At 40.3% G+C, this 14,234-nt stretch overlaps 1 protein-coding gene across 1 annotated transcript in view; it reads left to right on the forward strand.

Annotated features, from left to right (window-relative positions):
* lamc3 (laminin, gamma 3) overlaps positions 1-14,234 on the forward strand; it is a 114,233-nt gene that overhangs the window by 94,699 nt on the left and 5,300 nt on the right. The window contains exons 13-21 of the mRNA XM_046066348.1: positions 1,315-1,503; positions 1,814-2,059; positions 3,643-3,796; positions 3,901-4,043; positions 4,215-4,393; positions 6,931-7,111; positions 8,190-8,434; positions 9,441-9,517; positions 9,850-9,984. Coding sequence (XP_045922304.1) covers positions 1,315-1,503; positions 1,814-2,059; positions 3,643-3,796; positions 3,901-4,043; positions 4,215-4,393; positions 6,931-7,111; positions 8,190-8,434; positions 9,441-9,517; positions 9,850-9,984 — 1,549 coding nt within the window. The remainder of the gene's footprint in view (positions 1-1,314; positions 1,504-1,813; positions 2,060-3,642; positions 3,797-3,900; positions 4,044-4,214; positions 4,394-6,930; positions 7,112-8,189; positions 8,435-9,440; positions 9,518-9,849; positions 9,985-14,234) is intronic.

Consider the following 14,234-nt stretch of genomic DNA (forward strand, 5'->3'; position numbering starts at 1 on the left):
GAGCTGATTTAAAAATGCACAGCAAAGTACTTCTCACTGAATCACACCATAGGCTATGAGGGAGTGATGGGAAATTTTAATGAGGACTCTGTAAAATCATGCCCTCAAATTATTTGCTATGCATCAAGATCTTATTGGTGTTCTCTAGAAAATCAGTGCAATTATTGTTATCAACCCATGCTGAAGTCGTTTGAGAAACTTTGAAATTTAAAAAATGATTCAAATTATTGTAAGTTCTGTGATATCCAGACGCTCTGTGAATACTAAAAGCCAAACACCATGCATTGCAACAGGAATGCTTAATATCTTCTTGCAGTTACACACATAAGCAGAAAAGCAGCTCTGATTTTGTTTTAAGATGCATAAATGTTGATTAAAATTTTATGAACGTCTGCTCATTATGATCTTATGATAAATTTAACTTTAAAAGCATCTTAGCAGTTGCTTTTTTCTTTACGGTTTTCCAAGAACACTTTATGGTCCTCTGTAAGCTTTAGTCACTCAGTTATTAAATTAGAATGCCACAGTGTATTATGTCAAATTTTCACTGTTTCATTTCAGAAGTTGCTGTCCCAGCAAGCACAGAGAAGGTTTTGAGGGTGTATGTGGGTCCTGTCATCTGAGTCTGTGACGTTAGTGCCACTGCAGGTCACTAAACTGCAGCAAGAGACATGGTACTCTCAGTCGTTTTGCTATTTTCATATAGTCTGCTCAGACATCATGTCAGTTTCATCACTACTGTGGATATTTCTTTCTGATTATCATGTTATATCATTTAGCACTTCCTGTAGCTTACTGGATTTGAAATGTGGCATAATACCGACTGAAAACCTGCTCAATAAACTGAGAATTCATCAGAGATTTGGTGTGTACGTGTATATCAGCACACGCACATGAAAAAATCTTTTAAAGTGGTTTAAAACTGTAAATTGTTTTTTTTTAAGGCTTTCGAAACAACAGTTTGTTTTTAGGACATCATAGAATTGGTAATCTCTCCCACTTGGTGGGGGAATTGCTTTACTTCTTGAAGGTCTTTCGAACTGCATTTGGCTCTTATATTTCCCAAAGCAATTACAGTCGGGGTAAATTTAGTTGTCTTCTGCTCTCCACGGTGGGCTGTGGGGAATGTTTTCTTTCCAGATTGGGCTATGGAGTGGCAGCAGTTATGGTCAGAGACACAGCGCACTCTGCTGGCGATGGAGGAAACCGTCTATTTATGTCAAACTCAATATGAGAAAAACAATGACGAACACAAGCAGGTGTGCTTGTGTGTAGAACGAGTCCATAACTGCTACACTCCTCTCTCTGTTTCAGGTGTGTGTGAGTGCTCAGACTTCACCACTGGGATGACCTGTGAGCAGTGCCTGGATGGTTACTATGGCAATGCTTTGATTGGCGCGCTTGGTGATTGTCAGCCTTGCCCTTGCCCGGACCGTACCAGCTGTGCCCAAATTGCAGAGACAGGACAGGTGGTCTGTACCAACTGCCCTACAGGACAGACAGGTGAGATGGACCACCAACAATGTAAAATAATTTTTATGGCACCATGCAGTAAATAATGGGCTTCATGTCAAGAACAAAATGATAAGAAAATTTTCAGAAGACAGCTTGATACTGAAATGACTAGCTTTAAAGCAGCTCATTTGCAGGGAGTGCCATTCTACAGCGCCACCTGTTATTCAGACACAGCTGATACGAGTTTCAAATTTAATTATAATGGACTCTGAGGTGACATGAGGATGACCTCCAACTGTGTTCTAGCTCAGTCATCCATCTAACTCCTGCCCACTTCTTCCCCCTTTCCCCTGCGTAGGGCTGCGCTGTCAGATGTGTGAAGATGGTTACTATGGTGACCCCCTAGGACAATCTGGGGCAGCTCGACCGTGTTTGAGATGCGACTGCAATGGCAACGTGGACTTCAACGCTGTGGGAATATGTGACCACATCACTGGACGATGTCTGAAATGCCTGGGACACACAGAGGGCGACCGCTGCCAGCGCTGCCAGCGGGGCTTCTACGGCGATGCCCTGAACCAGACAGCTGGCCAAAAGTGCAAGCGTGAGTTACTGAGAAGGGACTGCGATGGAACATTGGTCAAATAGTTTACCATTATGTTTTTACTTTTGATTTGACAATAGAAGGCTGCTTTCGCATTCACCTGCTGAAGGAGGGATTTCCAGCCCTATATTATAGTACTGTGACTCCTATGGCAGCTTTGAATGATTTAAAGTTGAAAAAATTATTTTCTATCTTATACTAGCACTTCATGCAGGCCCTCATTTCAGCCTCTGTCTGAAACAAGCTGTAGATACTCCTGTCTCTTTAAGCCCCCCCATCATATATATACCATCATCATATGTGTAATTCAGGGCAAAATTCAAATGGGATCAAAAAATGTGTTGTCTCTCACTATTGACTACTGTACAAATTTTCCTAAGTAAGGTCCCATGGTGGTCCACCCAAAGGGGAGGGACTTAGGCTCTCTACAAGGATGCCAGGAGGATGGGGCTGCTCGTTCCTTTGTGGGGGCGTGGCTGACATTCTCTGCCTATAAATGACAATCAATGGAAATCTGACTGGGTATGATGTCATACCAAGCTGTTGAAAAAACTCTTGTAAACAGAGCATTCAGAAGCTGAAAATCTGAGGTTTTAGCTCACAGGGATTTGTTTAAAATACTTCTCATTATTTGAAGCTTTGGCCATGTTTAACAAGTACATTTGACAGGCCAATCATGGTTGAATGTGCAACTTACACAGGTATGGTGTGGAAACATGAAGGCGTGAGTGGATTTCTGCTGCGTGAATGGACTTTTCAGTGAACAGGAGAAATTTGTGCGGTTAAACTTTTGAAATGAACAATATTTGCATATTAATAGATTTTACAATGAGAGAGAAGAAGTAGATGTAATTTTAAGAATGTGGTAACTGAAAGATTGTGGAAAAACCATTTCAGACACACAGTATGTTTATTTATCTTAAAACATATTTGCAGGGGATGTTTACAAATCCTTGAGTTCTCACTCAAGACATTCTTGACATGCCATTAGAATGACTGTTAAATTCAGATGGTTCAGTTGTTTAACACAGGACAAGTAGAGTCAAGTCTGAACAGTATTCTGAACAAATTCCATTAAGGACTACATGGCCTTGGGTTTAGGTTTTAAAGGAACATAGAAAATACTGTGGTGCATTCAAATGGACTTGATTAATTAACTCAGGAGTTCAAATTCAACAGGTGTAGCACCCTTGAGTCATAAAAGGCAAAAGAAAACGAGAGTCTTTAGGTTGGGAGAATTAAAAAAAGGTCTGAGTGAATGAAACGGTGAAATAAAGCTACAAAGGGAGACAGAGACCCAAAGAGTAATAGCTGTGATGTGTTCATCCTCTGATTCTTTTATAATACTTCAGTTCTACGTGGAAGCCCCAGGTCGAACTTCTGTACAAAACAATGTCAGAAAGAGATCCATGAGTCTCCCTGTTACAGTCTGTCATTTCCTTCCACTTTTCCCTCAAGCACTCTGGGATCAAATCAATAAAAAGTCCTCTATGCTAAGGTGATGCATTGCCACATTTTGAGCTGTTAACGGCGTAATATAATCACTGTTTTAATAATGAAATTGTTTTATTTGTTTCCTCTAGTGTGCAACTGCAATCCTGCCGGATCCGCTGGGCATGTAAACGAATGCCACCCTCAGACAGGAGATTGTCAGTGCCTCAGTCATGTGACCGGACGGGATTGCAGTTACTGTGAGGTTGGCTTCTTCAACCTCCAAGCAGGTGTAGGATGTGAGAGGTATAAAGATTACCTGCGAAATGCTAGGTGGATTTGTTGAATAGATAAAATAATTGAGCTTACAAACTGAATCTATTATTAAGATATTTTCCTGCCTTCCTCAGGTGCCAGTGTAATCCAATTGGCTCGTCGTCCATCGCGTGTCATCCAATCACAGGGCAGTGTGTGTGTCGCGCAGGAGTGGAGGGGAGACTGTGTGATTCTTGCCGTGTGGGCTTCTTTGGATTCTCGTCACGAGGTTGCAGAGGTACAGGACTATACCTCAGGCATCACAACTGCTCTGTACCATCCTCTAATCCTTTAGCACATCTTCTAATACAGATCACACATGAAGGCAATTCTAACATTTAAAATGTTTACATCTACTTCTCTCCCGTCTCCTTGTGGTCCCATCCTGCTGTCGACTGTCCTCTCCCAGCCTGTAACTGTGACCCAATGGGTTCAATTTCCATGCAGTGTCACAGTAACGGTACCTGCCACTGTCGCCAGGGCTTCGTGGGTTATAAGTGTGACAAATGTGAGTTGAACTATTTCCACAACAGAGCCACACACCAGTGTGAGGAATGCCCAATTTGCTATGGCCTTGTCAAGAAACAGGTGAGTTTATTGTTGTTTGTGATTATCTGTGTGTGTTTGTGTGAGAACCACCATTTGGGGGCACCAAAATCTGGACTGTTTCAAATTCTACACGTAATGGCTTTAAACCTGTTACTGATTTTAGGGGGCAAACAAATATCATCACCATTTAGGTTGATTAACCTAAGCAAACTATTGCCTATTTAAACATCCAGCAGATATGCATCTCAGAGACAGCAGGGGCGAGTTACTTAAAGAGGTTCCCTTTCCTTTATTATGTTATACATCTTTTTTGTGCATGTATTAGCAAAGTGAAAAAGCCCAAAGTCCACCCCCAAAAGGAGTTACTATCTCCCACAGAAAACACTGCTCCTAAACTGCCTGAAAACAGCTTGATTGTAGTACAGCCTTTACTTGTGCAACCTATAAGCATCACTATGTAACATGCTCGCCTAGCAACAAGTGTGACACGCCCTCAAAAACACTGGTGGAGAAACACACTGAGCTGCAGCACACACAGTGACTAGGTACATGTGCAACTCCCAACAAAGATAAAACAGAAGTGAGATGCTTCACTCCGTAGCTAAAACGGAGCTTTGAACACACAGGGCGAAAAGAGGTGCTGCAGCAATGTGCAGTATGACAAAAAATATATTGTTTTTTGAAAATGAAAACATGTTAACCTATTCTGGTACAACCCTTAAATACAATTATGAACCTGAAAATAAGCATAATATGACCTCTTTAAAAACTGACTAATAGTAGTAAAAAAAAAAAAAATTCAGGAAAGCATTGTATTATAACCTTTTATAGTATGTTTTAGGGCTGCAACTAACAACCATTTTCATCAGGGATTATTCTGTCAATTCTATATTTAATAAACATATAGCCTATGACATGCTGAAGAATGGCCATCGCAAGTTTGCAGAGCTGAAGGCTCAAAACACAAAGCTATTCACCTTAAAGTGATTTGAAACAGGAGAAAGAAAACAGCGCAACCAGGGAATGTTTGGTACTTTTTTTGTGAAAAATGACTTAAACAATTAATCAAATAGCAACATTGTCAATAATTTTCTGCTGATCGACTAAATACTAACTTCAAGTTAGGTGTCAATATTTTTAAATCGTGAATACTACATAAATGCACTTATGGCCCATTTTTAATTCTCTGAGTCATTGTCCTATTTGTCCTATGTTTGCTGCACATTTTACTGCACAAATTCACATAAGTGTTTTGCACATGCTTAGTGTCTTGGCTCTCACTATCACGAGGTGCAGTTTGTTCTTGAAATAGCACAATCCCCACAGCACATCTTGCATTTGTAGACCCCCATGACAGCCATATGGTTCCTTTATATTCGTAGATTGCAAGTAAATAGTAGATGTGCAGTGAAACAGAAAGAGACATTTACCCTAATGATCTCCTGTGCTGCTTCTTCCTGTCCCTTTAGATTTGTAGCAACCCACGCCTGTATGCTAAGGTGCTGCATCCCTGGATTTACCTTCTGAGGCCAATCCAATACCACCGACATGTCTTTTCTCTGTACATATTCTTGTTCCAGCTAAAGTGGCTGTGAGTTCTCTCCGGACCAGCTTGTACCTGTGTGAATGCATGCTGTGATTTCCACAGTGTTAGCAATTCAGTGAACATCCCAAGCCTTGTCTGCTCTGAACACCTGCAATTACTCTCACTATCCTCAGTCTCCCCCAGCTCTCCTTTTCTGCTGCTCCCACTCTCTATCTTTCTGCTCACATTTTCCTCTGGCTTACGCACAGGAAGGAAAAGACTAACAAGCACAAAGAGAGCAAGGTTGAAAAAGACAGAGATGTGCGATCAATGATCAAGACAGATATTAAAAAGAAAGTGAAAAAAAGCAAAATAATGAGAAAGATATATGGTACATGTTCAAAGACGAGAATCAATCACTGGAGAGCGCAGTGTTTTTTTTAATAAAATATATACCTAGTGTTAAAATGAATGAACTGGAGATGTGATCTCATTAGCACCTTGACTGCTAATAACACTATACTACTATACTATACTTTAATACTAAACACAAATGTTTCTGCTACTAGAGAACATGCCTGACGATCACACACATGTGCAACACTTATAAGTGGTTTGAAAAAGAGGTGTGATCACAGCGAGGTTGTAGGCTCTTTTTATCAGCAAATTGGTGCCCATCACAGCACCTTTATTCCATTTTCAAACCTGGACTTCCATTTTCCAAGAAGTCTAATCTAGTTATCTTCTGAAACGCTTTCTTCAACCAGTTGCTACAGTATGCAGAGAACATTGTGAGTGGATGCGGATATGAAAACCGTATTTTATCCTTATCCTGGTGTTGCTATTCATTTATTCATTGCTTTTGTTGAAATACTACATTTGATGTTGGGGTGTACCAAGAATCAGAGTCCCATCTCAATTCCTGCGTCTGAATAAATAAACACAGATCTGGATGCATAGATATTTTGTTGTGGTATATGTTGTCGTAGCCCTGTGTCTTTTTGGTCTTCTGTATTCTCATTGACAGTGATAAATCTCCGTGCTATTACAGGCAGAAAAGCTGAGGACTCGCCTGCAGGATTTGGAGAAGCTCTTGGCTCACTTTGATTGCCGAGGTAGATTTGGGAAGCAGCACCACCTGCTGAAGTATCACATGGCCAGGCTTTATGAGCATGAGCACCAGAGGGAGGATACTCTACCCAATGCTCTGGAGGATTTTCTGGCCTTCCAAGGTAACAGCAGCCAGAAGCCAAGATAATTCCACTTGGCCTGTCACTCCTTTTAATGTTTCCTATGTGGTCATGTAAGAGACACTTGGCAGCCTTGGCTTTGTGAAATGTGAAAAGCTCGCTTATGCACCATTGTAACTATTGTGTCACATTTTGGCTGTGAGTTGATAACATGCCATATCAGTACATACAAGACCAGCAAGCATGGCTAAGAAAATTGACATGAAACCGCCCCCGGCATTCTGAAAATGGGCCGTTGCTCTGTCTGTGTCTCCTCGGTGTGACACAGACACACAGATACAACACAACAAAGCGATTAAATCAGGAAGTAGGCAACAATACAAACCTCTCCCAATTACTTTAACACAATGCTGATATATCCTCATTATCTTTGGAGGGGAAAGGGCTTACAGGCTCAGCTGCACAGGCCAAATGGAGACAAATCATAACAATATAGAACAAGGCGCCGTGTGACCAACTTAATCCCTATTTATATGACAGGCGGTGCATCTCTAATCCCTGGTTTATTATGATTATAGTTGCAATCATGATAACAGTTGTCTAACAATCCTCCTCCCAACACCCACATACTTATACACACATACACACACATACCAGCCATGCTCTTTAAGACGCTGGGTGGCCCAATAATAATTTAATGAGTATGGGGGAGCGACAGGCTCACTGTGAGGGCACACACTGGGAAACACACATATACGCTTGTAATCTCTCATTTTATAAGACACAAATACAAAGAGACAAGCAAAGTATGTCAGAAAATGAAGAAACAAACATCCAGACATATTGTACTAATTGTACTCTCCACACTGACTGCAGTAAATCTAGAAACACCACTGAATACAAAGTGAGACTTTGACAAAAGCGTTAACATCTGGACAGAATTCCACATGGATTTCTTTTTTCACTTCTTCAAACAGATATGCAGGAAGGGTGAGAATCTGAATCCACACAGTAAATGAGAGAGATGTGTTAAAATACAGCGTTCGAGCTGGAAGAATATTCCAAGTAAAATAATTATTGTGGTTTTATTTTGTGTGCTTTGTGCTCTTTGTTCTTTCAGAAGCACGGGAGGCCTTCATAAAACAATTTTTCTCACTGGAAGCTTCTACAGGCAAACTCTTAGCCCAGCTGCATGGCATTACATTTACTCTGAACTGCAGCATCAGCATGACAGGGGGAGAGAGGAAGGAGAGGAGGAAGGATGAAGGGAGCAGGGGTGTGTGTCAAACCTTCACAGAGACTATTTTCATGATCAGAGCGTCTCAGAAACAGCTAAAGCAGGCAACACTGGACCTGGACAACATGGTAGGTGAATCAAACATATCGTATCTTTAACATTGTGTTAATGATCCACATAGTTAGCATATATTCCAGGTATTTAGTTGCATAAAATACTCTGAATAGCTGTTGTGTAAGTGTTCCCCTGGTCCACAATCATGCTGATGTTGTATGTAACGCAATTGATGATTTGTTCTTATTATGGGATGCTGCAGTTTAATACTCTTGGCAGAGCTCCTCTGTATAGATCCACAAAGATCCCCCAAAGCAAAACAATATCTCTTTCACACATACACACACACCTCCACCCCCCTCCTTCCTCCAAAGGGAAATCCAAAGAATGTTTGGGTGGACGCTAAAATGAACAACTTCACACACCACGAGGCTTTACATAGTCTCTTCACGATGCTTGCAGGAATCTATTATGGATACTGCTGCCATGTTATTTAGGTTGAGGTAGTTGAGAGAGCTGGTTTTGCCAATATATAGCTTTCTATTTCTGATTGTGTGTCTGTGCTCACGCAGATACACTGTACCTCCGTAGCCCTTATCAGTTGGGTAAGCCTGAAGCAGCTGCAATTTAATTCCATATTAATAAGCAGAGCAGCCACCCAAAATGAAGAAAAAAAGAGTTTCAATTGAGTTTTCCCATTTTTAATTTGCATTTTCTCAAATTAAATGTCACTCGGGGAAGGATTCTGCATTTGACTGTATACACATTACATTTATCAGGACAAAACTTCAGGGGATTTATTTTGAGGTAGGTTTTTCCATATGGCCCTGCATTCAACCTTTTTGAATAAAAAGTACATGTACTTAAGTGTAGTGGTTCATTAGAGGAGTTTTATTATTTGCAAAATTAAAGCAAGCCCCAGACCACCATTTTGAGGCAAACCCAAGACAGCTTTTCTGGAGATTTTAGTTCAAATTATTAAACATGTTGAAGTTTCCTCAAGGCCTGACCTTTACTTTACTTTTTGTCATTTCTCAGACCTGCTCAGCATGTTTCTTTCCTTCTCTACCTTTTTCATAGATCAGTCCTTTTGATGTGGTGTCAGGACCAAACAAATGGAACATTATGGTCAATGACTCACTGGTCCTGATGAAAAGGTAAGTCAGGTCAATGGACCTTTAGTGGCTAATTACAAGAAAAAGACCACTGTAGTAATCTGTGGAACTTCATTTGTCCTTGCTTCCTTCTTTTAGTTTGTCACATTGTTGTTAGGCCACTTTCAATCGATGCCCTCAGCTGCTCAGAGTATGCAGCACTATTATGTGGTAGTTACAGAAATCTGGACCAGAGAGTCAGTGAGGGGAAGTCATCGATGCTGAAATCTATTTCATCTCTCCTCAGGCAGTTGTAATGGTCTGTTATTCTATGTTACTCACTTTCTCCTTTCCCTCCTCCTTTCGCTTTGTCTTCCTTTTTTCCTCCCTTGTAGTCACAGAGAAATGGCAGACCACATTGAGGCCATAGCCAGCAGGGCGGTAAGAGCCTCTAAGCAGACCTTGCGTTTCCTGATGGATCTACTGCTGGACAACTCCACAGAGGAGTACATCAGGAACCTAACGGAGCAGTAAGCACAACAACTAATCCAAACACACGCCCACGCAGACAAGCCCAAGCAGAAAAATGTGTCTCCCATTAACATAAAGCATATTTTAGTGCAAAATCCCAACAAGCTGCAGGACTCCCTGGATTATTGTGCTTTTGTAGTATATATTTAACAAAGTGCACCTACTCCTGTATTACAGCTCATGGTCCTCTTCTTCACAGCGGCCTTTTAAAGCACACTGGAGTTTAGGAGTAAGACATTTAGCCACAGGGGGACAGCTTCTCTCCGCTGTAAGCCTATTGCTTTCTTGGATTTGCCGCACGCTCGCTGCATCTCCTAGCGTGTGATTGCTCTGAGGATTATCCTGAATGCTAGACAGAATGATGCAAAAAGCCCTCCGGTGGCCATGATGAGAGCAAAAAAGCGAGCAGCTCAAAATTGATTACCCCCCTTCTGACACTAGTCAGCTTGGTTCAGGAGAGTTCTGTTAATCTTTGCAGCACTGCTGTACAACAGTGTGTGTGTGTGTGTGTGTGTGTGTGTGTGTGTGTGTGTGTGTGTGTGTGTGTGTGTGTGTGTGTGTGTGTCACTTTATAGGATGCGAATTGAGCAGTTTATGCACAGATGGGCAGCATAAAATTGCATTTTACACACATATTTCCCCATGTGTTGGTACTTAAGCAGATCCGGTGCATTTCATAGGCAGGACAGCTATCCAATCAGAAAAAAGACATAAGTATTCAACCTGTCACAAACAATAGGCCTGTATTGATATACCTCAGATAAGACCAGTGTCTTTAACAGTAGTTGAGGCTGTTCTCATTAGAAGCTTTTGCTCATTTGTTCCAACATTTTTTACTAACAATCAGTGTTTGTATTTAGACTAGCAGAAAAAAGCCGAAGTAGTGTGACGTTTACCACCGCAAAATAGGTGTGGTTCAGAAGTGTGTTGTGTGTGTTCTGTTGTACCTGTAACCACACCCAACAGTGATGTCACGGGGTTCTGAAGTACACCTGTACATCATTGCAAAAAAAGTGAAACATTAAACCACTGGAGCTCGGCAAAAACAAGATTTCCACGGTGTGTTAAATTACTCTGGGATTAAACCTGTGGTTCCTAACATTTGTGGCTTGTGACCTCCTTAAAAAGGAGTTGTGTCTAGCTGAGGCAACTTGTCACGTACAAGTCACCAAAGAGAGATTATCCCTCTAAACTTTGCAAAAGGTTTCTGTCCGTTTCCTAAAGAGGTGAACATATGCAAAGTCTTACAAAACACAACAAGAATTAGGGAAACCCCCCCCAACATAGTATGTATATGTGTATGCAGAACCTTTTTTCTTCCCCTCGCCATCAGTCATCTCATTACCTTCTTATTTTGTGACCCTTCAGTGGGGGCTGGACCCCTCGGTTGAGAACCTCTGGACTAAACTACTTAGCTGTGTATAAAGTAATTAGAACTAGCTCCACCTTGACAATTTACAACATTAACATATTACTTATGCATTGATGCTTCGGTCTTAAAGGTTCAGTGTGTAATATTTCTGAGGATTCATTGACAGAAATGCAATTTAATATCTATAACTATGTTTTCAGTGATGTATAAAGACCTTGCATAATGAACCATTATGTTTTTATTACCTTAGAATGAGCCATTTATATCTACTTAACCGCGGGCACCCCCTTCTATGGAGATCGCTGTATTTTGTCATCATGTTTCTACAATAGCCGACAATGGACAAACAGCCCTACAGAGCACGTTTTGTCATCACAGCGTTCTTCTTCTTCTAATTCCGCAGTGTAGACGCGTCGCTACATTAAATGCGTCCCTAGAAGAGGAAATGATAATAACAATAATAATAATAATAATAATATACAGTCTCTGAGTAGTCCTCTCATTTATTAGAAGTAAGAAGAGAAGTGACATTTGGACAAATGAATGAGCACACACACTAGAGCCAACAGCCTGTGGATCTTTATACCATGAAGCCAGACTGGGACAGATACAAACAGCTGACGGCAGAAATCAGTATATAATCTGTGTGGATTTTCCCAGATGGAAGGCTTTGATGTGGGACAGATGTTTTCAAAGTGGAGCTGAAGTTGTCTGTTTTCTGCTGGACGGGTAATTAACTTAAGTTTGTCGGACTTTAGCAATGCAAATGAAAGCTGTTGTTTGATAGCTTTAGCTTTTGCTGGCCATTATCACAGAGAGCCGTGGCGTGTTTCCCGTCAGTGTCTTATCTTGTTGGATTAATTTCATTGCCTTGTTGTTGTTCAGCACTGTGGTTTGGCTTGTCCAGTGAAGTTAGCGAGACAGTCAGCTGATCAGTAATTGGCAATAAAACTAACGTTTTATTGCCAATTATTGCCAGCTAAACTTTTACTGCTGTTGTAGAAAAAAATATGTTGTTTGATTAATTTCATGTAGTTATTCTCCAGCACTGTGCTTTGGCTTGTGGTGTAAAATATGTAGTTACTCTCTCTCTCTCCAGTGCCTTGTTTTGACTTTGTCAGTTATGTTGGTGAGACAATCAGATGATCACTAATTGGCAATAAAAGGTAGCTTCCAGCATGAAAGCTCAGATCAGCCAGCTAAACTTTTGCTGCCCTCGTAGAAAATATATGTTGTTGTATTGTAATTTAATGTAGTTATTCTATGGCTTTGCTACCTGGACAGAAATGTTCCCTTACCTTCCTGAGACAAACCGCTGATGAATAATGTTGGCAATAAAACGGTAACAGCAGGGAAGCTCAGATCAGCAGCTAAACTTCTGCTGAATACTGCCCTGGTGGAAAACATTTATTTTACTGCTAATAGTGACACATAACATGACCGTGTGCCTATCAAGTGACCAATAGTGAATACTTTCAGAATCTGCATTAAAAAAACAGGGGTTTTTTTCTGTGCACACAATTGTGTAATTTGTACTTTCACATGTGAAATTCCCATTAAAAACATTGCACCGTTTTACCACAAGCTGAAATTATGGCTGTCAGTACTACTTTGTGTTTCTGTTGTATTTTTAAAAAATAATTAAAAAAAACATTTTGGTAAGATTAGCAAATTGCCTATCTAATTAATTAAGCAAAGCATTTGTAAACATCATGTATTATGTGGTTTATAATGGACTGTGGTACAGAAACAGTGAGGCTTACATTTTTCTGTTATCTGTCAGTGGCCATACTTGATGCACTAGATGTGACAGTGTTTCAGAGATGTGAGATATCATTTTCTTTGGTATGTTAGTCCAGATGAGCCAACCCTCCCAAGTTGTAGTATGAGACATCCTGTAGCATTTCTTGATGTGGCTGTTGTTTATTACGGAACAAATAACAATAATATTCATAAAAAACACATGTTTTTACTTAATAATTAAGTAATTATAATTTCTTAATATATCTACTGACTGGCAACTTTCTGCAATCTCACAGAGGACATCTTTTGTCCTGTCTCAGGCACCGTAGCTATACAACTCGCTTGGATAGGGGAGGGTGTGTGCAATTCGCAACTCTCACCTCTAGATGCCACTAAAACCTACACACTGAACCTTTGATCTAATTATGTAATAAATAATAATATAGTCATCAGTAATTTTACTTTTGATTTTTAAAGTAGACTTTTCTTTTTCTTGTAATGTAGTATTTTTACGATGTTGTATTGATATTTTTACTTTGGCAAAGGATGTGAGCATTTCTTCTACTGCTGACACAGTTCCCATCCCATCTTCTTGCTTCCTTTTAAGCATGTGGCCAGTCTTTCCCTAACGTAACCAAGTAGTTTTAGTTGCCTTTACTGAAGCACTGTTTTGAAAGGCACTCATAAACAAATTCCAAGTGTTCTACCAAGCATTTGATATTAATTATTGCAAAAATTAATTACTTTTTGCGACCCAAGAGAATTGCATGTGCTTGTTGTGCACACAGGATTTGAAAATAAAAGCAAGGGCAACATACCATGATTTTTGTGTATCTGCTCTGCTGAGGCAAAACAGTGTGGATATCATTACAGCTGTGGAGGTGATAAAAATGGCACTTTAACATCTACTGTGCTGTATCTAGCACAGTCTTCAATGAATTCAACAGCTTTTCTTTGCACAATGTTGCATTCTCTTTACTCCTCTTCACTCGCTTAGTACAAGCTGCATTGTCTTCTTCACAGACTTATATATAGATTATCAGTCAGTTATCCACATGGCACAATCCTTTTTATATTTCTCAAACCTAATAAATTAAATTGAATGCACGAAGGATGGGAATTAAATGTGAGGCT

Source organism: Micropterus dolomieu, linkage group LG13 (genome assembly GCF_021292245.1).
Source record: "Micropterus dolomieu isolate WLL.071019.BEF.003 ecotype Adirondacks linkage group LG13, ASM2129224v1, whole genome shotgun sequence".
Lineage (NCBI taxonomy): Eukaryota > Metazoa > Chordata > Actinopteri > Centrarchiformes > Centrarchidae > Micropterus > Micropterus dolomieu.